The 27,762-nt window shown below is 46.6% G+C and overlaps 1 protein-coding gene across 1 annotated transcript in view; it reads left to right on the top strand.

The window, feature by feature from the left end:
- STX10 (syntaxin 10) overlaps window positions 1–12,698 on the top strand; it is a 182,227-nt gene extending 169,529 nt beyond the window's left edge. Inside the window, exons 7-8 of the mRNA XM_069604306.1 lie at window positions 6,888–6,982; window positions 8,597–12,698. Of these exons, the coding sequence (XP_069460407.1) occupies window positions 6,888–6,982; window positions 8,597–8,673 (172 nt within the window). The 3' untranslated portion in view covers window positions 8,674–12,698. The remainder of the gene's footprint in view (window positions 1–6,887; window positions 6,983–8,596) is intronic.
- The last annotated feature ends 15,064 nt before the right edge of the window (window positions 12,699–27,762 follow it).

Genomic DNA, 27,762 nt, shown 5'->3' with positions numbered 1-27,762 from the left:
GGCGCCCTACGGCGGCGGTGTGGGCCGTTTTGGGGTCATTTCCGCCATCGCGGACTTTGCACTTCCGCCATGCCGTGGTGCTCGTGCCCGATGGGTCGGAATGGGCCGCACTTTGCTCCTTCGTGCAATGGCGGAAACGCTATTTACGCTGTGGCGGTCCGGTCAGTCACTTTCCGCCAGGGTCGTAATGAGGGCCAGTGTAGTGAAAGATGACGGATACAAACCCAAGACAACATGAACAAAATGACTATATTCTGTGCTGTGAAACAGTTTAAAGTTTTTCGTACCCTGAAAATATTCACTCCCGTCCCACAATGCCAAACCCCCAACCTGCAGTGAAGAATCCCTAAATACATAAACCCAAACCATAAACTGTGGACAACCGCCCAGGGGCATTAGGAGTCGCAGCTCCGGTCGGCCAAACCCCGAGAAGGGGATGAGCGGGCACTAAATGTATCAAATATCGACCAACAATGGGCTAATGTGTTACATCCTTAAACAGGCCTCTGAGAACAATGTCTCTCTCTAAATACAGTGCACTATCAATTATAACAATCATTCTCGAGGTTTACTCTGTACACATTACCAGTACTGTGTATGCCAAAACACTCCGCCGGTAGGGAGTGCGTGAATGAATGTGCCTCCGCTGCGTCAATGAAGATACGGCATTGCATAGTGTAAGCCATGTTCACGCATTGTAGACTTCACAGCAGTAAGTGGCAGGAAGGCTTTCTGAACCGAAGATGTAAAATCAGGATAAAAAGAGATTCTGGCTTTTTGATACTGTAGGTCACCCAGTTCACTGGCACAGCACAGGATACATCCCGATCCCTGTAGATTAGCATCGAGCTATCACGGTACGGGGAATTCTGTCCCAGTTTAGGAATCTGATCAGTATGCGATGAACGCTCTCGACCAGGAACTGTGCGGAGACCGTAGGTCAGATAGAACTTTCTTGATGAACTGCTCCATAAACCGTTCATATTATGTGCTTGGACGGATTCAGGGACACCAACCGCCCTTACAATGTTCCTCCTAGATCTCGTCTCCAATTCCTCATTTTTAGCACAGATTCCCTTCACCTCTTTTGATAATGAATGTAAAATCTGACTCTTCAGAGCCAGTGTCCTCCAGTACCCCATTCTGTGCTCCACTTTGGATATACACGCACTCTCCTTCTCAATCTACTGCTGCATTCTATCAAGATTCAAGACCAGATTATCCATGTGGCTGTTCAGTGATTCAATCCCTGATTTCATTTGAGCTAAGATAATGGATAACTGAAATTGGCCTCCCAGTTGACCACTCGCCGAGATAGGGACTCTAGGTTCACCCTTTTCGCTGCAGTGGGCACCGTTGATGCCATTCCAGAAGCAGGGGTTCAAGGCCCAAATGTTGCCTCTAGGTATTTATTAGAGGGCAGTCTAGATTGTCACTTATTTCCCATGGCCATGTGAAGGGTGTTACTCCAGTGGGGGCAAGAATAGTTCCCAAGTCCAATTCCAAGTTACAGCACACGGGCCAAAACTACCGGCAGACAGGTAAGCAGAGGGTTACTAGCACAATAAGTAACACGGCGTAACATCACCCCCTGAGTTCAATGAAGAATGGACTTACAATGTCCTGCTCTCCAGGAATACAGAGGAAAGGGCCAGCAACAGCCAGTTTACAGTATAATATCAAACACGTCAAGTGAGAGTCATCACCAGTTGTGCTGGGAACACCAACAGCAGTTGCACTGAGTAATGCTGTGCCATGCAGGAATCAGGATGGATCCTAGACTGAGGCCGCTACCCCAATGACCAATGCGGGTTCAACTCCCTGCACTGACAGCTGGATCTCAATGTGCCAGGGACTGCAAGCAAGATCAACAATGATGGGGATGGTGATTCGGAGTTCTGCTCTCTGATCACTTCCACCAAACAGACTGACATGGTGGCCGGGCCTCAAGTGTACAACGCTGCTTTGTACTCCGTCTCCGTTCACTACTCCAAGACTGGATCGATGCGATCTATAGGATTTCCCCCAGCAGGGACCTTAAATTGGCAATGCTCAGACTGCGAACACACACACCTCATAGGCCCACTCCTCCTCCTCCTCCTCCTCCTCGTATGGAGCCGAAGCTCAAGCGGCCATATTGGGAGCGATGCCCCGTGAATGGTTTTTTACGATCCTTCTTCTCAAGGGTGTGTATTAATTTGCAGGGTATATTGTAGGCAGATCTTCTGGATTGATGTGTTTCCAGGCTCTTTGCAGTGGGCATGGCCTTAATGTGCTTAGTTTGAGTGATGACTGGGATGAGGACTGAGGGTTATTGTAAGGTGGTAACCCACCAGAGTGCAGGGGGGTGGCTACAGTGGTGAGTCTTGCATGGCCAACGATACTATCCCATATGGGCGGGTTGCAGCACTATGGTTAGTAGTTTGAAGTGTAAGGACTACAGGGTCACAGAGTGGGTCCTGCCCACAGTTCTACTTTTCCTCTCCAACCATAGGGTGAAAAAGCTCAGTGATGGACAGATTGTTAGGAGAGGGGGTTTGCCATCAACAGTCACTGTGTGTGGATTGTTTCACTCTGTATGATGGCAACACATCCCTCCCTCTTGCCTACATGGTTGATTAAAATAATCTTGAAGGATGGAAGGAACAGTTGACGCCGAAAAGGGGGACAATCCTCCTCTAGCCAGGATGTGTTGATAAACCGAGGTTGATGTTTCCCTCCGCTCCTTACTTGGCTATGGATGAGGTGTTCATATTCTGGATGCTTTCGCTTCGGTTTGAACTATTTGGCTATATTTGAACAAATATCACAATGGCGCTGGTTACCGTTCAGTATCACTAGCACACAGACCGAATCAAATGACTTGTAATCCAGTTTTCCGAAGGGTGAACATGAACATTAAGGTGAAAATATCTTGTTGGTGCATATAGACAAGCGGGCAGGCAAGAGGCCGGGTTTGTGCAGGTTTAGCACAGAGTACTTCTCGCAGGGATGCAGGCCAGGTGCCAAGATTGCAGTGGTTCAAACGGAAGTCTGTGCCAGGGGGTGTGTGAACATGGAGCAGATATAAGCAAAAATACAATATCAACAGGCAGCCTTCAAAAGGATATAGACCAGGCTCAGGTATGCTACGTGTGTCCAGGAACAGAATAACACTGTGCCGCGGATATCTCATGGTGCTTGAAGGGATCCCATATCGCAAACATGCATTCAGTAGCAAGGGTGCAATCCACGTTCAACTTTCAATCAAGTAGTTCTTTGCACCGCGATTCCATCCTGCAATGTCTGCGCTACAAGTATACATCCCGAAGAGTAAATATCACTGATAGAAATACATCACCCAGGTGTAAAATGTCAAAGTGGAGCAAATTTTCAATTGTTCAAGTCGGAACCAACTTTAATGCAGGTTGACGGGAGGCCATGTCCGCAATCCAGAAGTAGCATTTCTTCACACAAGGTTCTGATATTTTAAGGGTCCCGTCAAGAAAGAAATACGCTTCTGAAATTAAATCATGGGGTCACGATATCAAAGGCTGGCAAAGGAGCGAATGACCACAGGAGCAGATATCGCAGAGAGCAGTCCTAGTTCAAGTTACATCAGGGAGCAAATGATCATTGTGAATTGATGTGGCAATGTCTCGCCCATGATCGCAGTGTGGAGAAGGCCAGGGGAGTGGCAATATAGGGTTAAGCGAGCTGGCAAACGGGCGTCCCCCATTGTGGCTCCCCTCAGGGTCCTTGGGCTGCCCTGGGGGAGACTGACGTACATACTCAGTTCAGCCATTCGGGGGATCCGAGTGCTACTGGGGAAGTGTGGGAGGCGCGCTATGGTTGGGGGAGAATGTGGCCAGAAAGGGAAGCAACAGTGATGGTCGTGTTCAGTTCTCCTTTCTGTGACGAGGCTGCCTCAAATGGGTACGGCCACCAGGAGGCCTAGTGTGGGCAGCGCTACCCGGTTCTGGATTTCCAGTAATAGTGAACTATCCGGCCACCATGGCAGTGTGGCAGGTGAACAGAATGACCTTTCTTCCGACCACTGGGCAAAGAAACATTGGGAGGCGACTAGCAATAATACCCACAGGGAGATGGTGATACCAGAAGCTAGTCTGCAGGGACAGCCATAGCCATGTATTCTATATGCTCCCAAGTCACTGTGAACAGACACACAGAGAAAAGGAGCTGCACAGAGACTTCACCACCTCAGCAGCTGAATAACTTTGTCACTGACCCTGCCCTGGCAGTGTTGGAGCTCTGAGAACTGTATCTGGGCTAGAGGTGCCTGCATGCACAGAGACCAGGGCTAGAGATGCACATAAAGCAGAAAAGGCAAGGGCCGTTCTGGCGAGGCAGATGCAGAGAATTCGCCCACGCAGATGGCTGTGAGGCTGGTGAGCTTTGGCTGCGGTGCTAGGCGGCTGTTGGAGGTGGCACGAGAGATTCAAGCTCACGCAGTATGCTAAAGCGCTCCCTAGCCCTCCAAGTCGTATTTGGGATTCTAGTGTTGCAAGTAGAGCTTTTTGCCTACTGGATTGACTTTTTGTAGTTATTAGCTAAGAGGGTAAAGCAAGCTTTTATTTGGCTCTGTGGGGTTGTTCTTCCATTTGGTTTTCGCCTCACGTTTGTGGAGGGCTTTGAGGTCAGCAGTAAACCAGGTGTTAAGGTGTGGGGCGGCTTTGGCTTTTCGCTGGGCGAGAGGAGCCACAGTATTGATGGCTTGTGTGAGAGTACGGTTGTACAAGTCTACCAGGATGGCAGGGTCTTTGGCGAGTGGCTGTGAGAGGAGTAGCTCCTCCAGCATAGGTAGAATGCATGTTTTGGTGATGTTACTGGTGTTCTGAGTTGCTATAGCAAGCAAGAGCGAGGTCACAGTGGGAGGGAGGCTCGACACTGTAAGGTTGAATACACTAATGTTATGATCTGTCCATGGGCAGGGCAGATTAGAGGTAATGTCAGTGTTGCAGTTAAGGTCGATAAGCCAGTCTAGGACACATCCTTTAGAATGTGTAGGGCTGAGGATATGTTACACAAAACCAAGAGGTTCAAGGGAGCCAAGTAGGGCGGAGGCCGTAGTATTAGTCTCATCTTTGAAACCTAGATTGGGACTATCACCAAGGAGAATGGACTTGGAGGATGGTTTTGAGGAAGAGAGGAGGTGCAGGATTTATTTATTTATTGGTCATTGGTTAGGCACTTATACAGCAAGTAATATACTGTTTCATAGCGCCCAAAGGGCAGGAACAAGGGAGTGAAACACATATATAAAAAAAACACAACATTTAAAAGCAGGGAGGGAAAAAGGGAGAAAGGACTATGCCTTGTGAGTATTCAGAACGTGCAAGTGCAACAAGGAAGAGGGTAGAGGGGGTAAGTGCTGGGGTGTCTGGGCTCATGGGAGAGCCACAGATGAAGTGCGTGTACGGTGAGTTCTACACAGCCAGAGCCACCTTGGGTATAGGTGTGAACCTCCAGGGCAGACGGTGTGCCAAGGCAAGTGCTGAGGGTAGACAGGAGCTGGATAATTGGGTGTGGGAGGTCAGGGGCCCAAGGATGCATGAGGGCCCAGGACACCAATCACAGCAACTGTGAGATTAGCAGAGGAGAGAAGGGAAGGAGGAGGTAAAGAGGAAAGTCTTGAAGAACTTCCAGGATTTAAGAAAGTCCTGCTCAAGCCCTAGGGGGAGGCTGTTGCAAAGGAGGGAGCCAACTGAGGACAGCAATTGACCACCTACCCTCTGTTTAGCAAAGCGCTTTACACAGAGTTGGTGCCAGAGGATCGTAGTGGTCTAGAGGGAGAGTATCTAGTAAGATGGTGTGGCCCCTGATCCCAGACAGCCTTGGAGGTCCTCTTCAAAGGAGGGGAGGGTGCCAGGAACACGGTAGACAAGGTGTATGTTCACCGTGTCGGTGTGGGAAAGCCTTAGCCTGGTAGTCAGCAGTTTGCTAGAAGATATGGAGACGTCAACGATTTCTCTTAGAGGAAGTGAGCCTCTGGCTATAAGGGCGACGCCCTCCTCTAGCGTCTACCCTATCTTTCCGATAGATGGTGTATTTAGGAGGTATTGCTAGGTATAAAGATGGGCCAGAGGCAACATGAAGCCAGGCTTCCGATATAGCTAGTATGTCGGGGTTGTTGGTTGTGATCAGGTCGGCAATATCAAAAGTGTGGGCAGTGATCGATCTGGCGTTCACCAAAGCACATTTTAGAAGTGTAGCGGTCGTTTTAAGTACAGGTCTGCAACATATTGTCTGAGTGATGGGGGTGGCAGGGAGCTTGGCAACTCGGCGCATCTGAAGGAGAATTCTGGACATGGCCAAATGGAGAGGGTGAAGGTGATTCATACAAGAAGGCATGAGTTGCAGCAGAGGAAGGCATATGAGAGAGAGAGAGAGCTCACAGCATATTCATTGGGGAGTGCATCCTTGGTATGGCAATGCAACATGACCGAGGGATTAAGACTAGGGCCAGTTCTTGGAGAAGGCAGAGGTGTAGGAGTAGGTTTGAGAGCAGGAAGTGCAGAGTTGGGGCAGGAGTAGTTGGATGGCTCAGGGACTGACTGCTCTAAGTTGGGAGAGCGTTCTTAATCGAATCTGGGAGGTCTATGGTACCAGTGGTGCATAGCACTTTCTATAAATCCTGTAACGGGTAATCCAAACACTGGGGCCGGGCACCCACATAGAATTGCACGGCTTGGCGTGCCATTCAGTGTTGCCTGCTCAGCTATCTCTGTGTTGAGAAAGCGCTTCTTCAAGGCAGTGCCAGGGTAGTGGGCCTATCCCCTCCTTACCAGTCCAGTAATGCTATGTGTTGCAACCTGAGGGAGAGCTGGCATTGCAAGCTAGGAGCCTGTCCCTTTGCGCCCCTGTCTGAAGCCCCTGTCTCCCCACAGGATGCTGGATGATTTTGCTCAGGAGATGGATAACACGCAGTCGCGCATGGATGGGGTGCTCAAGAAGATGGCCAAAGTCTCGCACATGACAAGCGGTGAGTTGCTGTCGCTCGCGTCTTTACATTGCCTCCCTAACTTCCTTCTCTATTTCATGAGCACGTTTTCTTTTGTTTCTCTTTTTCGCTTCCCTATATTTTCCTTTCTTCCATTTTTGTTCCCATCTGCTGGTTTTCTTTGTTTGTTGTGCCCTTCTCTCGCTTCCCCTTTACTCGAACTTTCTCTGTTTCTTGATGACCTTTTTTCTCACTTCCTTTCCTACTTTATTTCATTTTCTTGCTCTTTAACTTTTCATGTTTTACTTTTATTTCTTTAATCATACCCAACAGAATATAAAGACATTCATTTCAACGTTTTGCAGCAAGACAAATAGTGTAGTCTCATGTGTAGTTGTTGCTTTTACGCTCCATTGAAGTGGCTTGTAAGTGTGCAGAATTCCGTTGATGTCGTTATTTTGCGCTCCATTGAAGTGGCTTGTACGTGTGCAGAATTCCGTTGATGTCGTTATTTTGCGCTCCATTGCAGTGGCTTGTAAGTGTGCAGAATTCCGTTGATGTCGTTATTTTGCGCTCCATTGCAGTGGCTTGTAAGTGTGCAGAATTCCGTTGATGTCGTTATTTTACGCTCCATTGAAGTGGCTTGTAAGTGTGCAGAATTCCGTTGATGTCGTTATTTTACGCTCCATTGAAGTGGCTTGTAAGTGTGCAGAATTCCGTTGATGTCGTTATTTTACGCTCCATTGAAGTGGCTCGTAAGTGTGCAGAATTCCGTTGATGTCGTTATTTTACGCTCCATTGAAGTGGCTCGTAAGTGTGCAGAATTCCGTTGATGTCGTTATCCTGCCTCCTGATGGAAAGCCAGCCCTGTAGGGCTCCAATGCCAGAAAGTGGCCTTATTTTGTCCTTGCACTTATTCACATGAGGCCGGATGGGCGTATTTAAGGCCTTTCTAGCAGCATTTCAGAACGTCTGCGGCACATTTGAACAGCACAGCTTTTCTGGGTGTTTCATTATAACCTGGAGAGTAACTTTTATACATTTTCTCTTTGTATTACTTATCTTTTTTGTCCTTTTGACTTTCTTTTGATTCCTGTTTATTACTCTCCATTTCATATTTCTTCAGTCTTTCTTCCCTTTTCTCCATCCTTCTTTCATCCTTATGCCACAAGTGTGTTCTTTCATTCCTGTCACTTTTTTCTTTTTGTCTTTTCCATTAACCCTCCGAACCCCACGTATTCCACTCATACACGTGAGCTTATGGTGACTCTCGACACCCCCTCTGTGTCTGGAGGAGAACTGCTCATCTCCTTAGTGACTCGTAGACACAGTGAGGATTATCCCACGCTGGTACCCCCCCCTCCCCGCCCCCCTCCTGGAGGTGCCTGCTTCTAATTCAGTGTGTCCCCACCTCCTAAAGACCTTTACACATTCTCTCTGTGATGATGACCCCGGATACCCATTGTATCGACACCCCCAACTCTTGAGCTTGGAGAGATCTAATGCGGAACTCCTCTCCCGCGTCCTCCCCCTCAGCCCTTAATTTGAAGGGAACATGCATTCCCGCACCCTAGAAGTCATTAAGTTCTTTCTCCATGCTCTGTAAAGATCACTGGTCATGCGTGTTGACCTGATGCTGTCCTTTTCTTTCCGCAGAGCGCCGGCAGTGGTGCGCCATCGCCATCCTCGTTGGAATCCTGGTCTTGGTACTTGTTCTGCTGTTTGCCTTGTGATGGAGTATGCCGGGACTGCTATTTCCATTACCAGTGTAGGATGAGAAGGGGCTCTAACTGTCACCCCTTTTATCTCGTCTGGATTAGCTACTGAGGTCACGCACGCACACGTTTTGCACATGCAATTGCTCGGCAGCCTTTTTTATTCTTACAAGTCAACGATTTTTAGAAGATGCTTTGAGCAGCTAGGTTCAGAAACAGCTGTGGCCACTTCAGGGACCTCGTCTCAGCGTCTCTCAGTATTCTGCTAGTTACTGCGTTGACGTCTGCTGGATGCTCCTGAGCACTGAATGAATGTGTGAGAGCTGATTAAAAAGTGAGCTTCTCACTGCCAGCCAAGCTGGCCACAGTGACTAGCGTGTCATGTGCTGGTCACAGACAGATTGTAAGGATGCCCATTTCTTTTCTTTTTTAAGTGCAATATTGTGCCAAGAAATGCCCTGTGCCGTCACTGTCCCCCATCCCCTCACTGCCCCTCCCCCACCCGTCCCAGGTTCAGTCTCTGCAAACGTCTCGCACAGCCTTAAGTACATTTATTTTAGAGTACATTTTTTGTCTCAGAATTCCAAAGAGGATTGGTTTCAAGTTCTCAATGTGTTTGGAATTTAATTCCCAGTACGGGTTGGCATTGTTTCCCAAGAGGGGTTTGGCATTTGTTTCCCAAGAGGGGTTTGGCATTTGTTTCCCAAGAGGGGGTTGGCATTTGTTTCCCAAGAGGGGGTTGGCATTTGTTTCCCAAGAGGGGGTTGGGTATTAAAGAAAGTTGGCTTGCAACTCTCAAGAGGGTAAAGTTGCCTTGCAGCTCTCAGGAGGGGAAAGTTGGCTTGCAGCTCTCAGGAGGGGAAGGTTGGCTTGCAGCTCTCAGGAGGGGAAGGTTGGCTTGCAGCTCTCAGGAGGGGAAGGTTGGCTTGCAGCTCTCAGAAGGGGAAGGTTGGCTTGCAGCTCTCAGGGGGGGAAGGTTGGCTTGCAGCTCTCAGGAGGGGAAGGTTGGCTTGCAGCTCTCAGGAGGGGAAGGTTGGCTTGCAGCTCTCAGGAGGGGAAGGTTGGCTTGCAGCTCTCAGGAGGGGAAGGTTGGCTTGCAGCTCTCAGGAGGGGAGGGCTGGTTTGAATCTCAAGCGGGAGGGTTGGCTTGAAGGTCTCAAGGGGGCGGGTTGGTTTGAAACTCTCGGAGGCGGGTTGGCTTAAATTTCCCTTGGGAGATTGTCTTCAAAGTCCTAGTGGCTACCCTTTAAGAAGTCCTGTTGTGTAGAGGAATAGGCTGGGGGCAGGACAGTGATGTAGGAGGGATTGGGTCAATAAGGGCGCATCTCGATTTGTAGAGCAGTATCAAGCAAAAGGCACTATTTAAGATACAAGATGCCTTATTTTCGCACCCAGTCTTTGAAGCCGAGTTATACCTCTGTATGGGAGATCAGCAACCGTACCCTTCGATGCTGTTGTACACTTGCCTTGCTAGGTTCAGGGTGCATTCCGTTTTTGTGAAGTTGTTAGACGCCATCACGGGCAACGGAAACAAATAGTGTTGCTATCATAGAGTGCCTTTCACTTCTAGGGCTGGGTGTGGGTTTAGGTGAATAGCACAGGGATAGAGAACCTGTGACTGGATAGTGATAAATAGCCTTTCTGCTCTTGGGCTTTATGGGATCGGGAATTGGAACAGGGATGCAGAGCCTGTCCTCTGTGGCAGGATGGGCTCCGTGTATTGCACAGGACTAAATAGTATGTCTCCTCTATGGCTAAATGAGATCAGGATTCTGCACAGGGATGCAGAGCCTGTCTTCTATGGCAGGATGGGCTCAGTGTATTGCACAGGACTAAATAGTATGTCTCCTCTATGGCTAAATGAGATCAGGGGGATGCAGAGCCTGTCCTCTGTGGCAGGATGGGCTCAGTGTATTGCACAGGATTAAATAGTATGTCTCCTCTATGGGGAGTCTGAACAGGGATGAAGAGCCCATCCTGAGTGCTGGATGACCCAGATAACTCTTACAAGGACACAGCCCCCATCATGTTTAGGACTGGGTGGTCTTGTGCTTCAATAGTGTAGGGGGACTGGCAGTTGGATACAATGCCGCTCACCTCTAGGACTGGATGTGCATAGGGTACTGGCACAGGGATTAAGAGTGAGTCGTCTCTTTCGCTAGATAGACACAGGGCCTGTCCACTCCAGGGCTGGGTGTACCGGGGGGTTTGGGGGGGGGATTGGCACAGGGATTCAGTGTGTTCTGTGTCTAGGCTCAGGGATAAATGACATGTCCGCTACAGGGCTGGTTGTTTTTGCGGGCGGGGCTAAGTATGGCAGTTGGGGGGGGATTGGCAAACGGCTTCAGTGCGTGTTGTCTCGAGGCTGGATGTACTTGTGTTGGGGGGGGGGCTGGTGGATATTGGCACAGGGATGCAGCGTGTTCTGTGTGTAGGCTCAGGGATACAGGACCTGTTCGCTTTATATTGGCACAGGGATTCAGTGTTTGCTGTATCTAGGCTCCGGACTACAGGGCCTGTCCGCGGCAGGGCTGGTTGTTTTTTGTGGGCTGAGGTGGGGGGCTTCAGTATGGGAGTGCGGGGATTGGAGCACCTTTTCAGTGTGTGTTGTATCTAGGACTAGCTAGGCTCAGGGATACAGAGCCTGTGAACTCTAGGCCTGGGGGGTCCCTGGGATACAGAGGCTTGCACCTCTAGGCCTGGATGGGCTTGAGATCAGCACATTGGTACAGAACCTTGTATCTCTAGGGCTTTAGGTTCCTGGGATTGGCACAGGAACACCGGGATTGACACCCAGGGCTGGATGGTTCTTGGAGTAGCTCAGTGGTGCACAACGTGTTGCTTCTAGGGCTGGGTCACGTCTGTGGTCCAGGTGTGTAGGCCTGTTTCACCCGAGGGTTTCGGAAGCCTGATATCCTTACAGCCCAAGTATTCCTTAAGAAATGGCTGGATGAGAAGTTCTTCAGATATGGCCTGCTTGCTGCCGTTGGTGGATCTTTCTGCAGACATGGACCAGACTAGTTTTACTTCCCTTTCGTTTGCTTGATTTTGACCCACAGGTGTCCAGATGTTTGGGCGACTGACGTGGACACAGGGATGTGGATCATAAATCTGTATCACGTATAGTTGTGTGGTCGGAGTACATGGGCAAGCAGCTTTAACCCCCTCCCCACCCCCCCCCCACCATCCCCCAGTGTGCGATGGACTTGGGGCACAACATCCACACAAAGGTTCCAGGGCAATTGTGTTGCCTTCCTGTCTTTTGTATCCCATTCAGAGAGCTGGGTGCTATTTTGTGATGTGTTCCAATATTGCAGGTCCGTTTGAATGCAAGCGTGTATGGTGCCTTTGTTCTCTGCCACTCGTGTTTGGTGACATTGAAACACAGAAGCGTTGCTTGGTTTACTGCAAACTGAAAGGTACTGACTGCAGTTGCCCCCAGCCTCCCTTGAAGACCCTCTTTCCTAGGACCTTGTGGAAGGATCCCTTGAGTGGAGAGGCTGAATTCTGGGTGGGCAGAGGTCCCCAGAATAAGCGTGCATCTACAAGTGTCTCGTGCTCCTAAGTCCCATTAACTTGCCCTAGACATGGCAATCCCTAACGTTGCGCTGCATGCATGCTGGGGCAAACTTAGAATTGCAGCTGAAAATAGGACCTTGCACGGTGGATTTGGTTATCCCGCAGCCATCGCTGCTTGGTGCCGGTTTCATTTTCCTCATGGAATAAGGCATTGAGCAGCGAGGAAAGATTTCCTTCCACTTGCCATTCTTGGGCTGGGTACGGAGACAGACTGTTACCCTCTTCGGGTTCCTTTATGGGGACGGGGTCTGTAACCTATGGCTCTCCAGATGTTTAGGACTATTACTCCCATCAGCCAGAGCCAGCATAGAGGATGGTGAGGGATCATGGGAGTGTAATGCATCCAGCGGGCCACAGGGCCAGACCCTTGGTTTAGGAGGAAGCCATCTGGACGAACCTGATTCTGAAACTGAATCATGAGAATAATCTATGGACATGTTTGTAATAAAGACCTTTTCTTACGAGCCTGGTTGAGTGCGTCTTTCACTGTGTCGGCCATATTTCTCAGTGAATGCGCTTGCGGTAGTTGCACCTTTCTTTAGGCCCCACTCTATTGTGTATACCTCAAAACTTGCCATGGTTGCATTGCATTATGGTTCAGCTGGCGCTCCCCTTGACCATTCGCTTTGGGTGCATAATCTCTGCTGAGCTCGGCTCGCTGCAGGCGACAAATTCCTCTTTCAGGGCAATAGCAGTGAAGACAAAAAATCCATTTTGCACAATTTTTTTTTAATTTTTTTATTGATTTGGCTGAATAATTCAACCTTTCAAACAGAGAAGTTTACATCAACAATAGTTTCATACAATGTAAATCTGAATAAAGTTAATTTGATACAAAAAGGTAAAATTGAAATGTACAAATATATAGTTTTACAAAGTCTTGCATTCTTAGCTAGATTGATCATGGATCACATGATTAACAAATTGTACTAACGCAATTTGAACAGAGGGATTCGTACTAGTCAGTAAGTAATTCCAAATTTTTTCAATAGAATATTCTATGTAGAAATTACATTTTGCATGAAAAAATTTGTACCTCACATATTTCAGAGCCGGGCACTCAACCACTAAGTGACATAAAGTCTCAATTGTTTGGTAGTTAAGGCAATATCTACAAAAGGTTTGATCTTGGGGCACCAGATGTCTCCTTCCCAAGATCTGTCTTGTTGAGCACAAATTTAGCCGAATGCGCATCAACTGGGTTCTCATATAGCTTGAAGGACATTTAATTAGATATGACTCTGGACTAGGCATTTTTTTGTGCGAATACTTTACCAAGTCGCAATCTACATATTCTAGGCATTGTTGGCGCGTGTCTATCCAGTCATGGTGGTGCAGTTTTAATTTTGCCTTAGTGGGATTCATCAACAATAGTTCTATTGAGATGTCAGCCTTAACTAGTATGTCTAATACACATTCAGACCATTTCTCCGGGAATTTCAATTTGGAGGTTATCAAATGGTTAGCCAACACACCCAGAATATTGTGAGACGATGCACCAATTAAACATTTCCGATAAAATGAGCAAAATTTCCATAAAGAAATTTGCACAGTTCTATTTGTCTTCTATCGTGTTACATGTGGAAGTAAATGAATTTGCAGAAAAACCCACGTGTAGGGAAAATGTGTGTTCACAAGGTTAAGATTTGGGGTGCATCACAAAGACCATGTGGTTTAATGTTTGAAGCGCCCCAGGAGATACAGGCTTGAAACCCGCTTTTACTACTTCATGCTCCGTTTTTTCTTTACAACAGAAATAATCTCATAAAACAAAAGTGACATCTACATGTTGTGTTTGGGCTGCCTAGCCCGCGATGTGCACCATGTTGAGAGCAATCCTCATTGTTAGGCAGAGTTTCCTTAAGGTCAGGGTCCTTGGGTTTCTCTTCCTGACGCGGGTATTACTAGGCTCTCCAGGGACAGAGTGGAGTGGACCCTTCATTTTCACCAAGTAAGAGAAGATCATTTTTGTTTAAAATAGAATCTTTTTATATATTTGGAAAAGAGTGACAGTACACTGATGCAGAGGTGACTCTTTAGGATGAGTGATTATTCTTGATTTGGACATTCCCACCACCGGGTTCAGGTGTAGCGGTCGGCGGTTGCCTATGATGCAGGATTCCCACGTTGACCTTGGGCATAGGATCCGGCTTCCGAGTAGAGGGTCGGCTTGTAAAGACACCAACAAAGAAGTTATATGGAAGAAAGTCTGAAGAAAGCACACAGCAGAGAAGCCAGCCGTGGAAGATGGAGCGAGAAGGGGCGTTTGGTGGTGCGGTTGCAGGATTACAGGTAGCATTGCCTTTGGGGGTTCCCAAACGAGGGGATCTGTAGTAAAGATTCTCGGGTTGGTTCGGCTCCTAGTGTTTGTGGTTCTGGCAGTGAATAGTGAACTCCCTCTGTGTCCAATGATCCAGGCACAACCTGCAGCTTCAGAGAGACGTTGCCTTCAAGAAGTAGCTGTGACCCAATTGTCCCCACCAGATCAGAGGAAAAGAGCACTGCTGCGGGTTCCTTCTGGTCTTGGAGAGGTGGAATTTGCTGTCTGTTTTTTCAGGATGTCAAAAGTTGCTGGTGCATAGCTTGAGCCCTTCAAGAAGCAGGCCTGCCAGAGTGCAGGTTCAGGGATCCAGCTGTAGACTACGTGAGTGGGCTTGGTGGTCTGCTTTTATTCCCCTTAGTAACCACTGAGTGAATACCTTACCCAATCACAATTCAAAGAGAGGGGTGTGTTGCTCATTGGCAGACTATGCAATACCCATAGAATCACATGCTGTGCATATAGTCCGACATCCAGTCGTAACTGCAGAGTTTTGCATCTTGTATTTCTCCTCGACGCTTGAGGGATTTTGGGTACACTACACGTCAGGTTAGGGATAGTGTTACAGGGACACCCATGTCGACGTCCCCTTTCGATCCTCGAAAGACAAGATGCAATACCCTGCAGTTACCACTGGATGTTGGACTATATGCAGAGCCTGTGAATTTAAGCAGATACAATCATCAGAAATGCGATTATGGTGAGTAATGCACGTTATGCAGTCATAACTGTTTTCAGGCTTTCTACAGCATCCAGCCCTGGGTGTCAAACATCCAGAGGCCAAATGTGGCTACTTTCTCCCACACATGCAGAAGGACAAAGGCTAGTCATGGAGGCAAATGACTACAACCTCGAGCTGAATGAATGGAGGAGGGGGTCAAAGAGCACCCAGCCAGGTAAAATGGAGTGAACTCGTACTACACAGGCGAAAAAGCCACAACCAGCCTAGTCGCATGACTGACAGTGAGAGGGCACACTCTGGGAGACAAAGGGGGTACCTTTGGAGTAACTCTTGGTTAGGAGTCATAAGGACTCGTAGGGCAGAGCACAGAAACTCAGATGTACGTTGTCAGATTTGGGATTAAGCCTGGCTGGGAGACAAATCCAGAAAAGCCGGCAAAAAGTACAAGCTTCTACCACCTGTGGTAAACGTGGACTTTCTGCTGCCTAACACTGATCACCATTAAAAACAGAATGCATTGTGAAGACTCCATCTTGCCGTCCTAAACCCTCCCTCCAACTCGTACCATCTTTACTCTGTACCATGTCCCCACTCTGTCCCCTGTGTAGTGCTTTCTGGCTAGCTATGCGCTATACATGCTCATACATATATTTGGGTATTTTGTAGATATGTTAAAATGCTGTGAATACTATAGAAACCTACAGAAAGTTGCATATTCTTTTTTTTTTATTAATAATTCTTTTCTGTGGAGTTTTCCCACATTTCTGTCTTTTTTTTATTTGATTCAATTGATTTACAATTTTTACAACCGAGAAAGAAAAAGGCAGATACGCAGAGCAATATCGTGAGTTCTTCTGTCGATGCTTAATAATGTCTTTCCATCCATACAGTCTCATCTTGATTTCGTCATCCATTTTCAATTTCATATCTTTAAGTCCATTCATTTTGTAGCTCTCTTCTCATTTGAAGAATTCCGCTTAGCAGGTGTTGCCGTGAGCATATGAAAGATTGCACTGGGGAGATGGTAATGCTTTGACTACACTATATGGACCAATGTGTGTTCCTGTTAGCCGTCCTGCCGCTTGCTTGCTGGGCGACTGTGAAATGCCTCCAACTTCTTTAGGGGAAACAAATCAGTTTCCTCTTGAATGTTTTCATTATTCAAGACTCATTCCGGCATTTTTAGCTTAGATGAAGGACCTCAATTCAGTGTGACCTGAGGTAGATATTTTGCAATCAAGAAGTGTCTGGTGCCAATTACAAATCTTTTTGTAGGTCAAATCTTAGAACAGAAAATCAAAAACCACTGCATTGGTTGTTGGGTAAACTGAAACTGGTTAACACTCTTGACTGCTGTTGCAGCCGGGACCTTTCACGTATTGTTACAAGCTTGAAAGAGAACTACTGCCCTGCCAGAATCAAGCTTTCAAAGTTCAGTTCAGGCTCTTTGTCTGGTATTTGTGATCATTGTGTAGACACACCAGGCGGCTGGACACAACGTCATTTCTGAGGTTTCCAGCATCTGCTGCAAGGGTTCGTCCGCATCATGATCACAAAGGACACGCGCAACTTCAAGAACGTTCCCAAAACATTCAGCACATCCAACCACAAGACGGTACTTAAGATTGGTGAAACAAGAGTAGAAGGGTAGCTTTGTGCTTGTCTTTTCATCCTCAAATTTGACCAAACCTAAAAGATGAAAATTGGCATCTGTGTTCAGTGATATCCAGGACCTCATTGCCTTCTGAATGGCATCTTCAGACTAAACCTTACGATAAAGGTACATTGGTTGTTGCCATAGTTCAAGGATGATTCTAGTTTTCTATCAGTGACTCCCCGTCCACCTCCTCGAGGAGGAGGAGTATTATTATTGCGCAATCACTTTCAAAGACTTGCTATAGTCTTTATCTGGATCTTACTATTGCCTTAATGGATGGGATTCTGAATGGATGCGCCGAGGGCAGGATCATGTTAGCAAACTCGCAAGAATGATTGGGACACAAGGCCTCTCTTGATCTCCAGTCACAAACAGTACAACTATTAAGTTTTGTATCCATGAAAACATTGTCTTCGCATAAGAACACAAAAGCACACACAATTGTGCAACTATTTTGTGGAAGCAGTGCTGAAAGGGTTGGCTGCAATTGAGAAGGAAGGTGCAGAAGTTTAGTGTAGAGTAGCAAATGGAATGGGCTTCACCCTAATGCATCATCCCTTGCGAGCCCTCCTTCTGGTGAAACGCCATTACTCGTGTGTAAGAAGCTGCTGTTTTCATCAGACAGTGACAGTCTTATCTTATTGGGGGGGCCTGGGTTCCAGTTACAGTGAAATTCATTTCATAACCAGCCCGGGAAACTTAACATTTTACAATCCATGTTCTTCTATTCATGCCTCTAAACCCACAGGCCTTGGTGGACGATCTTCCTTCATGGATGGAGACTTGGGAAGGCCACTCTTGTTTCAATTTCTTAAAATAAAAATGGATACCCATATAACTTGATCTTCCTTGTGACAGTCAAGCTGGAGCAGCCCGGCAACATGTATGGGTTAAATGATGGTGGAAGCATTCTCCTGTCCACTTTTATTTAATAAACCTGGGATAGTTGAAACATTTTCTATTTGCTAACACTCCTGATCCAAGGGGCCAGTTATTTTAGAACGAGAGCAACTACCAGCCACCCTTTGAGCTTCGTTGGGGTACCGGTAAGTAAGTGTGTGTAGGTGTGTGTGTGTGTGTGTGTAGGTCTGGTATGACTTTCAGAGTGTCGATGCCTGGCACCCCTTACTGGCTGAGGATGCAGGGTTCTGGGGCTGGCTACTCCGGGATGGATTTCAGGGGTGAGAAATATCAATAGCCCTCCGACAGACCATTACCAGTAGGTAAGTCACATGCTTATTCATCCCAACGATCACTAAGCTTGGCCCAGTTGCACAGCTCTCTCTTAAGGGGGAATGGTACATTCTCTTTCACCGCGCTTGGAATCCAGGAAACCCCTACTATGAAGCTCTACACTAAAACATGGTCTAATTGTGTGGTTTTGCATGTGTTGTACCGTATGTGGCTAGCGCCAGTTATCTGGCCTGACCGGTGGATGTGCATTGAACGTATCTTTGACATATTTGACAAATGTTCCACCTTAAGTGGCATTCGCCATAGAATAAGTCTGAGTTCCACGAAATTGTCAGTCCAGCTGTCGCGTAGTCACTAACCAAGCAATTCAGGCCACGCCTGATGTCACAGACAGGCTCAAGAACCCACCAGCGCTCGAAGACCGTTCAAAGGTTTGTATTTTCAGAATTGTAAAGGGGCTCGGTGGGGGATGTCTAGTGCAGCCTCCGTAGCCCAGGCAATCCTCTACCCTAGGCTTGATTCTAGAGATCAGCAACCACAACTATTTCAGAAGTGTCTGACTGGTTGTGATGGCCTAACGTATTATAACAAAAGGGTTTGTGACTTCCAGACACTGCTCTCTACTCTCTCCCTACTAATGTCTCCCCTTGCACGCATAGTCCACCTCAACTTCCGCTTTCTGCCACCAACCACTGCCACACATTGCACGCTCCTTCAGCAATTCCCCTCCATGCTCCTGGTTTGCGTCCTTCCTCCGCCTGATCTTTGTGTCACTTCCTGGCCCCACTTTATCGTCATTCCTGCCTAGTAACCTCCTCCCCCCACCCCCCTTGACGCTCTTCCTCAGATGGTTCCCTGGACCAACTGCAGTCCGTCCTTTTCCCTGTGGAGGGTTTACAGGCAAGCAAACCTACAGGAAGTGTATACGCGCAACCCCCTTTTCATACGTGGGTCTGCCGGTCTCGGGCAATGGCAGTCCACAGTGTTTAATGCCCCAGTTTGTGTGTGTGAAGGCTTTCCGCCCAGTTACAGATTACGGTGAGGTTACTCGCAGTTGAACCCCCTCGCAGTTGAATATAATGTCTCTGAGCGTGTGAACCATACTGGAGCGCCCCGTGTGCTGGGGTTGTGCTGGTGCGGGTTGCGTAGTAGCTTGGTTTCGGCAGGTTGCTGCATGGTTTGCTTGATGTCCCATTCACCCTCGCATTCTTACGGTCTGGTTGTTCGCTGGCTAGTCCACTGCTGGGGCTGCTCGCAATGGGAAGTCCTATGGAACAAACAGAAAGAAACTGGCCAGGATTGGGCAGTGCAGGTATATACATACAGAAGGGACGGTGACTGGGGCCTTCCCAACTCCCGCACCCTGCCTTTTGGGCAGGAGTGGATCTGGGAATCTCTGTGGTAGGTCTCTCTCCCCAGGCTGAGATGGGGAGGGTCTGGTCTCTGCCCCTGTCACACTCATCATGCTATGGTTATAAGGTCACTACACTAGTCATTGCTGCTAATAATTGACCCACAGTGCTTTAAAGCCAAACCAGTATCGTAACAAAATTGTGATATTAGGAAAAGGTTATAAAAACCCTGGGCACACACTAGCCCCCTATACCTTTGTGCGGGTGGGTGATTGATGAAGAACAGAGTGCATTGGCTGTTAAATGCCTAGGAGCTTCCTGTGCCAAGAAGTGTGGGTGCATAGGTGTTTGTGTAAGTGGAAATTGTTTTTATTTATTTGAATATTTATAAAGCTCAACTAAGGCCCAAGGGTGTCTAGGTGCTGGTGTCAGCGGTGGGGTGAGAACATCTACTCAAACCTGCACAGTTACTGAATTAGAACAAATGAGTTTTAAGTGCTCTATGGAAGGAGAAGTACTCGGCCATGGTTCTTAATGAGAGTGAAAGTAAATTCCACAACCTAGGAGGGGGGAGGGGCATAACTAAAAAAGTACGGCCTCCCAGTTGTTCCGACTAATACCGCGGTATCTTAAGGAGTAAGTGCGACTGGACATTGACCCAGCACTAACACTGCTTCACAACCTGGGGGACGGGTGGAGACCTGTATCCAGGCTCTATAGCCTACTAACAGACGGTCCCAACCCTAAAAGTGCAGCATTGCAACAACGGTGGGAGACAGACCTGGGTATCAGCATATCAGAAAAAGAATGGGAAAGGATTCTGGGGTATCCCAGGGAGGTCTCGAGAAATGCCAGATTCAGACTAATCCAGTTAAATGTCCTATAAAGGACATACATGACACCGAACAGAATCGCTAAGTTCCGCAATCAAACAAGCCCACTATGCCCATGGTGCGGGTCGGATGCGCTGGGATGTTCCACGTGTTTTGGGGGTGTCCGAAGATAAGATGTTTCTGGGTTAGGATAGAACAGGCCTGCCGGTGGGTGGGGGTGGTAAGATATGAATGGACACCAAAAGAAGGCCTTCTTGGGGCCTACCAGAGAATTGGCAAGTATAGACACATAGTTAAATTCATGGATATGGCATGCATATTGGCCAAAAGATCCATTGCAATGGCATAGAAAACTGCGGGTGGACCGCAATACATCAAATGGTACAGAGAATTTGAGCACAGGGCGGGAGCGGAGTCCAGGGTCTGGGGCGATGAGGTGTCCAGAGCAGGGGGTGAAGTGAGTCCTGCATACAAGGCCTGGAAAGCACTAAGCTGGCACATGTTCCACCCATTGGACGATAAACCCCCATGAAATAACTAACCCCTGGTCTTTGAATGTACGAACCTCACTAGGTGCTGAAACACCACAATGTGAAATATGGGATGGGCTTCCACTTGTACCCTACCAAAGGTTGCAACGCCCTGCAAATTAATTCCCAGCAAAGTCCAGATGCGAAGACTGGTGGTGGTTGTTATACTGTTTTTGTATATGTTGACTGTCTTATTGGTGTACAGAATAACACTACAAATTGCATTCCTCAATGTACCATTAATCAAAAATGCCAATCAAAACATTTTAAAATAAATAAACTTAAAGGATAGTTCCGGGACTTTTTTTTTTTATTGTCCCTACGGTTCGGCCATGTGTTTTTAAGCATAAATCGGTAGATCGTAGAAAACTTTCCTATGGACCTTACCCGACTTTTCGTCCATTAACGCACTCGAAATCAGCCGCCATTTTCTGATAATCCTATCATTTCCCCCCATCGCCCTGGCTCACCTGCTTTTGCGGCACTAAATCAAATCCCCCGCCCCTGAAACAGACTTTATCAAAACATTCATATTCCCCGCCTCTATCCGTGACGTGACTGTGCTGCGTAGGCAAACGCGCCCATGCGTCTTTTACGCGACTCCAACCAGAACCCGGAAACCAACACAGATCAGCTCACAACACAGCGCGCCACTATTCGGAATATGAAACTGTACTTTTAAATCAAACCGCAAGATTGTAAATTTGGTAAAGTACATTTATTTGACATCAAATGTTTAGAGAATATTCAGCGATTTGCATTTTTCTTTGCTCTCGATCCAAAATAGTTCGTCTTGAGGCAAGCAATGTTCGTGTGCAGTACACAGGGTGTTGGTTTACGATAAAATAAGCTCTTCGGTCGCACTGATAATCGCATGGCTGTTCCAACCACGAGGTACTAGGCCACCACAACGGTATTTATGTTGCATCTAGCCATTAGTACCGCGTAAGGGCATACTTGTACTTGGCGATCGTCCCATAAAATGGTCAGGGTGGTAACGTTGTTCACGCGGAGAAGTGACTGGCGGTTGTAAAAGCCATCCGCCGGTGTCTGGTACTCGTGACACATACAATAATGAAGGATGTACCTGTTTTAAAAACATAAAAAATGAAATTAGTCTCACCATCAGATCTTTATTAAAATTATTCATTTTATATATTAGGTCAGGAAATTATTTCATAGCTAGGACAGTGCAACTGGGTATTATATGTCATTTCCAGTAACCCACCCCCTCTCCTCCGCCTTTTTCAGAGCCGCCTGAGCGCCAGTGGACCACTTCGTCACTGATATGATATAATATGGCATTTGCAACGCGCCTATACACAAGTGTTTCAAGGTGTGGCGTGGCGAGGCAAGGCGGGGGGGAACAAGGAGAAGACAGACAACGATCCTACTAGGCCAGTTGTCATTCAGATCGCAAAAGTGCAGGGGTAGGGGGAAGGTAAAAGGGGAAGGGGAGGGGGGGAAGTGGAGTACAAGGTAAGTAGCATAAAATAATAAATACATAGGGCCAGCTGGTGGCGAGTGCAAGGTAAGTGCAGAACAAGCGCTGGGAAGGGGGGGCTGTAGGATACTGAGACAGTCCCCCAGTGCAGGGGTTGACAGGGAGGCAGTGCAGGTGGAGAGTGGAAGGGCCCAGGACCGAGGTCGCAGACAGTGGACCAGTTGTAGCAGGGGAGAGGGAGAGAGAAAGCAGAAGCAAAGAGGAAGGTTTTGAGGTGCTTCCGTAAAAGGAGATGGTTCTCCTCAAGTTAGTGCGCGGTACAAAACAATATGCCACATAGAACGAACAAGTACAACTTAACCCGTCTTTAAAGCTACTGTATAGTAATTAAATTGCGGTATAAACTCATCTAAAGAGTTACTTAGATTATATTTGCATTTTCCATTGTGTCTGTGCGTAGGGCAGCCCCGAAATACCACTCCTTCTATGCCGACGTTATTTCTTCTAATGAACGAACATTAAATGGCTTTCATTTCTGAAATTATATTCATTATCGGTTACGTTATTGCACCACACCCCCAAAAAGAAGTCTTCCGGGATGGTCCCGGCCTGTCAAGGTCAAATAACAATAGAACCTTATACTGAGTCGTGGGCCATTCCGGCACCCGAGCAAAAAATCAAAGCAGCTGACCTTCACTTTGAACGAGCACACATTCCTAGTTAGCTACATTCAGTGTAAGGCCATCTCACAGGACTTGAAATTTACACTCCATCTTTGCATTTTGTCTGCGTGCATTTGCAGCCCCAGAGAACCATAAATACGGAGACATTCTATATTTTTTGAAAAATTATTTATATTACTGTTTGGTTTAATTTAATGAGCAAATGAACAAGGTTGGATAGACACATTGCATGTACACTGAGCAATCACTTTTATTTACACAATACATAGCTACACATATTCAATGGGCCTGTGACATGAGGAGACTCCAGAGCAAAGTCACAGGTGACACCCGGGTGGTTCGCACAACTGCATGGGGAATGGAGGGGCAACGGTGGAGAGACACATTGCATGTACACTGAGCAATCACTTTTATTTACACATTACATAGATACACATATTCAATGGGCCTGCAACATGAGGAGACTCGAGAGAACAGACAATCAAATTACAATCATTTAAACCGTGATGTGTATTTCTCAATGAGCTCTGCTTTAGGTGGACATGGAACAGAGGCAATGTTGGGTGGCAATGCAGTTGTCCCCTGCACAGGTTCGTTCACAACTCCATGTATGTGCCTATCTAGGACATCAACAATAAGTCTCTCAATAAACTCATATTGCATATCCTGAAACACTGATTTGATCACCCATTGTTTACTTCTTTCAGTGAAGGCCTTATTGTAGCGAAGCGTCCCTAAAGTTCCGGTCGTCCTACTTTGTTGACGGCCAACATTATGGTTATGTGCCAAGACCGCTAGAAGAGTCCGATTTATCATGCCCTCCATGCCAAAATGCAATCGTTTTGGCCTGTACTTTAGGCACATATTGTGGAACACCTCCAAATCTCCTGTGTGGCAGAATTCCGTGAGTCCCCTCAAATCTCTTGTTATAGTTTTATCAAATACAATCTTTTCAATGGCTTTGTGAGTGGGTGATGAAGGAATCAACCACTTCTTCTTCCGTGCCTCCTCTGTTGACAAATGGCCATGTTCACAATTGTGGAAATGTTGGTTTGTAGTCCAGCGGTGAACGTTGCTACAGTGTAGCATTACTGACCGCCATTTTTCCAGTAGAATTTCCAACGACCCTCCGAATGTTTTTGAGCTCCACCAAAGATGGTTGCTGATTGACTTGGACCACTGTGAAATACCTTGCATATCTTTTTTTTTACCTGCAGCCGACATTCTTTTATTGATTGTTTTTGCAAGATGCCATACGTCAAATTGGTGATTTATATTTTTGTACTCTTCTCTCATTGTCTTGGCAATTGAAACGTGTCTGTCCGTGGCTATCAGGTCGATCACCATTCCCCGCGATTGTAGTTCTTGCAAGGATGCTACAAAGCCAACTTTCTCCATGGCCACTGAGGATGTACTTTGTGACACCTGCACGACCACCAAACTCACAATTTTCTTACTTTCCATGTCCTGAAAGTGGTAGGTGCAGTACTTGGCTGAAAATCCTGGGCTGTCGCACTGTCCATCACCGGCTAGCCTGAACCGTTTGCCCGCGAATGTACTATCAATAGACATTTTTTCCATTCTCCAAGCTTCGCTAATGGCTGGAAATAGATAATCGATTTGGTATTTGTAGAACTGAGTTTTTGCAATGAAATGGATTCCCACAAACTGAAAGAAATACTCTAACTTTTTAAAACTTGAACCACTAAAAAGTGCGGCCGCTGCACAAAGTAGATTGCCTGCTGGCAGTTGCCCCAGCATGGGTTGTGCAGACCATGAGAAAGGATGATATTTTGTACAGGTGGCATGTATTTTAAGGTTAGTGCCTCGAATTGCACGAGTCACATTAATCAATGGCTCCCCACATACTTCCCCACCAACCGAATGCCCACATTTCATCCTAATAATAATATCAATCAAACAACTATCGAATACAATGAATTTGGCCTCTTTCCTTATACTGTCACTCTGCATCCCAGCTGGTTCGGCCTGTAACGTTGAGGACATGTCACTCACATGAAAGGTAGAATCTCTGATATTGTCTTCCGCTATGTTCAGTGATATTGATGGTGTTTCATTGTCGTCCACTTCGTTCTCTTCCATTGCAACATCTGTTCCTCCTCCGGCGATGGGTGAATAAAACAATTTCTTCAACTTTCTCGCGGTCTTAGTTTTTGCGGGTGTGGATTCTGTGAATTGATCTCCGACTGCATCCGAACTACCAGGAGGACATTCACTATCAATGGCTGGTGGTGGTATAGCTCCGTTGTCAATCACTTCATATTCTCCCCATTGGCACGATGCATCTCCAGTCTCAAGTCCCTGCCAAAAGGTTTGACAAGCAACATCTCTCGTTCGCTTCACTGTCTGTGTAGATCTAGTTCGTACACCCACTCGCAACTAGAGGACAGATTGGAAAAGGGATGTTCAGTTTAAACACAACTTACAGTATTGAACTATTAACAGTGAAAAACAACAGAATATAGTGACCAGGACACTAACCTTCTTTTGCTTTCTTTTCTTTGAAACTTTCTTGCCTCGAACTTCAACATCAGGACGCTGTTGCTCCGACTCGTGTGTGCATGTCTCCACTTCCTCTTGCGCTGCAACGACTATATTTTCATGATAAGCACATCCATCACGCACTGACGCTCCATCGACTCCCTGAAACATAGAACTTTCATTAGTATGTATAATAATATTGAAAACACAAAATGTACTTGGGGACCAATACCCACGTACATCTCAATAGCAAAACACGAATGAACGCATTGTGTAGAACATTCAAACGACAATTATTCACGCATTGTTGATCTAGTTAGATGGAACTGTCAAGATCCATACCTCGGGCTCCGCATAGACTTCCATTGATGATATTATTGAAGATGACGCTTCAGCAACTCCCTGAAACACAGTAATTGCATTAGTATGGTTTTCTATTTTGTTAAAAAGAACATAAACTTTGTGCAGGCGTCAACGGCTCATCTAAATAGACCTGCACAAATGATCAGTTGTCTAAAATAAGTAATGGATATCTAAATATGATTCGACTTGCTCGATCGTTGGAAGTGTCACCACCCAGAGATCTGCATCAACTACTAGGGGTGATGTTCTTGTAGAACATTGCGCCGACCCGTATCTGCATGCTCCCCCTTCTTCTTGGACTAATGCTCCATCGACTCCCTGAAACATAGGACTTTCATTAGTAATGAACACAATATTGAAAAAAGAAGACACATAGGAGGGCGACGACAGAAGGACATATCAATGGCTAAAAACGAATGAAACATTGTGTGTAACAATCACGCTACAAGAATGCAATATCTGATGATCTCCATCGATGGAACTGTCCGGAAACGTACCTCGAGCATCTGAGTGACATCAACGGTTGTCGTCAATGCGTTGGACTCCTCAGCATCTCCCTGAAAGACAGTACTTGCATTATTTTGGATAACAATAATTATAACTGAAAACAGAGACTAGAGGACGAGTACTAGGGTGTACCATTAGGTAAAATAATTACACGATAAATTAAAACTATTGATTTACATGCCTAAAACAAGTCAGTGGCAGAATAGCTAAGTAAGATTACCCGATAGGCGCTTGAAGTGGCTGATGATTGCAATAACGACACGGATGGAGAATCTTCCGCCTTCATATTGAGTGGATACATAAATGGGGAAATTATTGTTAGCTAATGCTACACACTACCGCAAGGCCGAGAGCTAAATCCGTAAACATGACTCACCAGTGGAGGGATGTGGACAGATAGAGTGGGAATAGCGGTTGAGAGCAATTTTCGCTTCGCTCGCGGTGTGTTCTTCTTTATTAGCAATGATGTGGAGTACATGTCTGAGCTAAAGTGCCTGCTGCAGATGCGGTATCGATCACCCCTCTTGTCCGCAAAGACTTCTAGGACTCTACTTTCAAGCTCAGACGGTGGATATCCGCAATATCGGACCCATTCTCTTATCTGATCTATTATCTTAGGGAAAACATGCATTATAGTACCTTCAGATTTTTTATGGGTCTTTGAAGGGCAACCGCCAATGGAACAGGCAGGCATTGTGGAAAGTTCTGAAAAGTAAAGATCAACAATTCTCTATGAATACCAATGTGTTAAAAAATTAAATGACACATAAAAGGTTCAATGCAAGGTTCGTTTTGGTTCTTGGAACTATACACGTTATTCACATGCGGATAAGTATTTGAATAACTTTAAAAAAATAGAAAAATAATTTGACTAAACTCAGAACATGTGACTAGTTCCTTGCATGTACTGTCTTGAATGAAAAGAAAACATGGATGCAATTTGATGACTACTAGCAAATAGATATAAATTAAAAAATTGGACGCAAAATGATTATGGTACATGGCCTTACCTTGACGAACAAACAGATGCAGGGATCAGAGTAGTTTCTTGTCGTAGAACAGGGAGCAGTTCACAGGTTGCAAACTGACGAGTTTGCTCGAAGTGGTCACGGAAGTTCACAGACGAAGAGCAGATAACCAGCACCTTCACGGGTTGACTAGCAAAGCGCAAAGAAGTTCTCATTAGAAATATGAAGTGGGTTATAAAGAATTCGAAACAGGGGTGTGTTTGTGAATGAATGACGTGAATATGTCGTGGCATTATGCGGTTTGCAGGGGGGCGTCCAGCGTGAGGTTGGATGCTTGGCAGGAGTCACGGGGTCTGGAGGTAGACATGGGAACAACAACCCATGCTCTATAGACCACTTTGAAGTGTACATGGTCTTTGGCACCCCTTGGCCTTTATCGCTCCCTGACAGCTCCACTTGCCAGCGCAAGTACCCCGGTGCGAACTGCCTTTGA

This window comes from Ambystoma mexicanum, chromosome 3q (assembly GCF_040938575.1).
Source record: "Ambystoma mexicanum isolate Mex_15411 chromosome 3q, UKY_AmexF1_1, whole genome shotgun sequence".
Lineage (NCBI taxonomy): Eukaryota > Metazoa > Chordata > Amphibia > Caudata > Ambystomatidae > Ambystoma > Ambystoma mexicanum.
The sequence above is the reverse complement of the archived record's forward strand: the minus strand, read 5'-3'. Positions and strand labels throughout refer to the sequence as shown.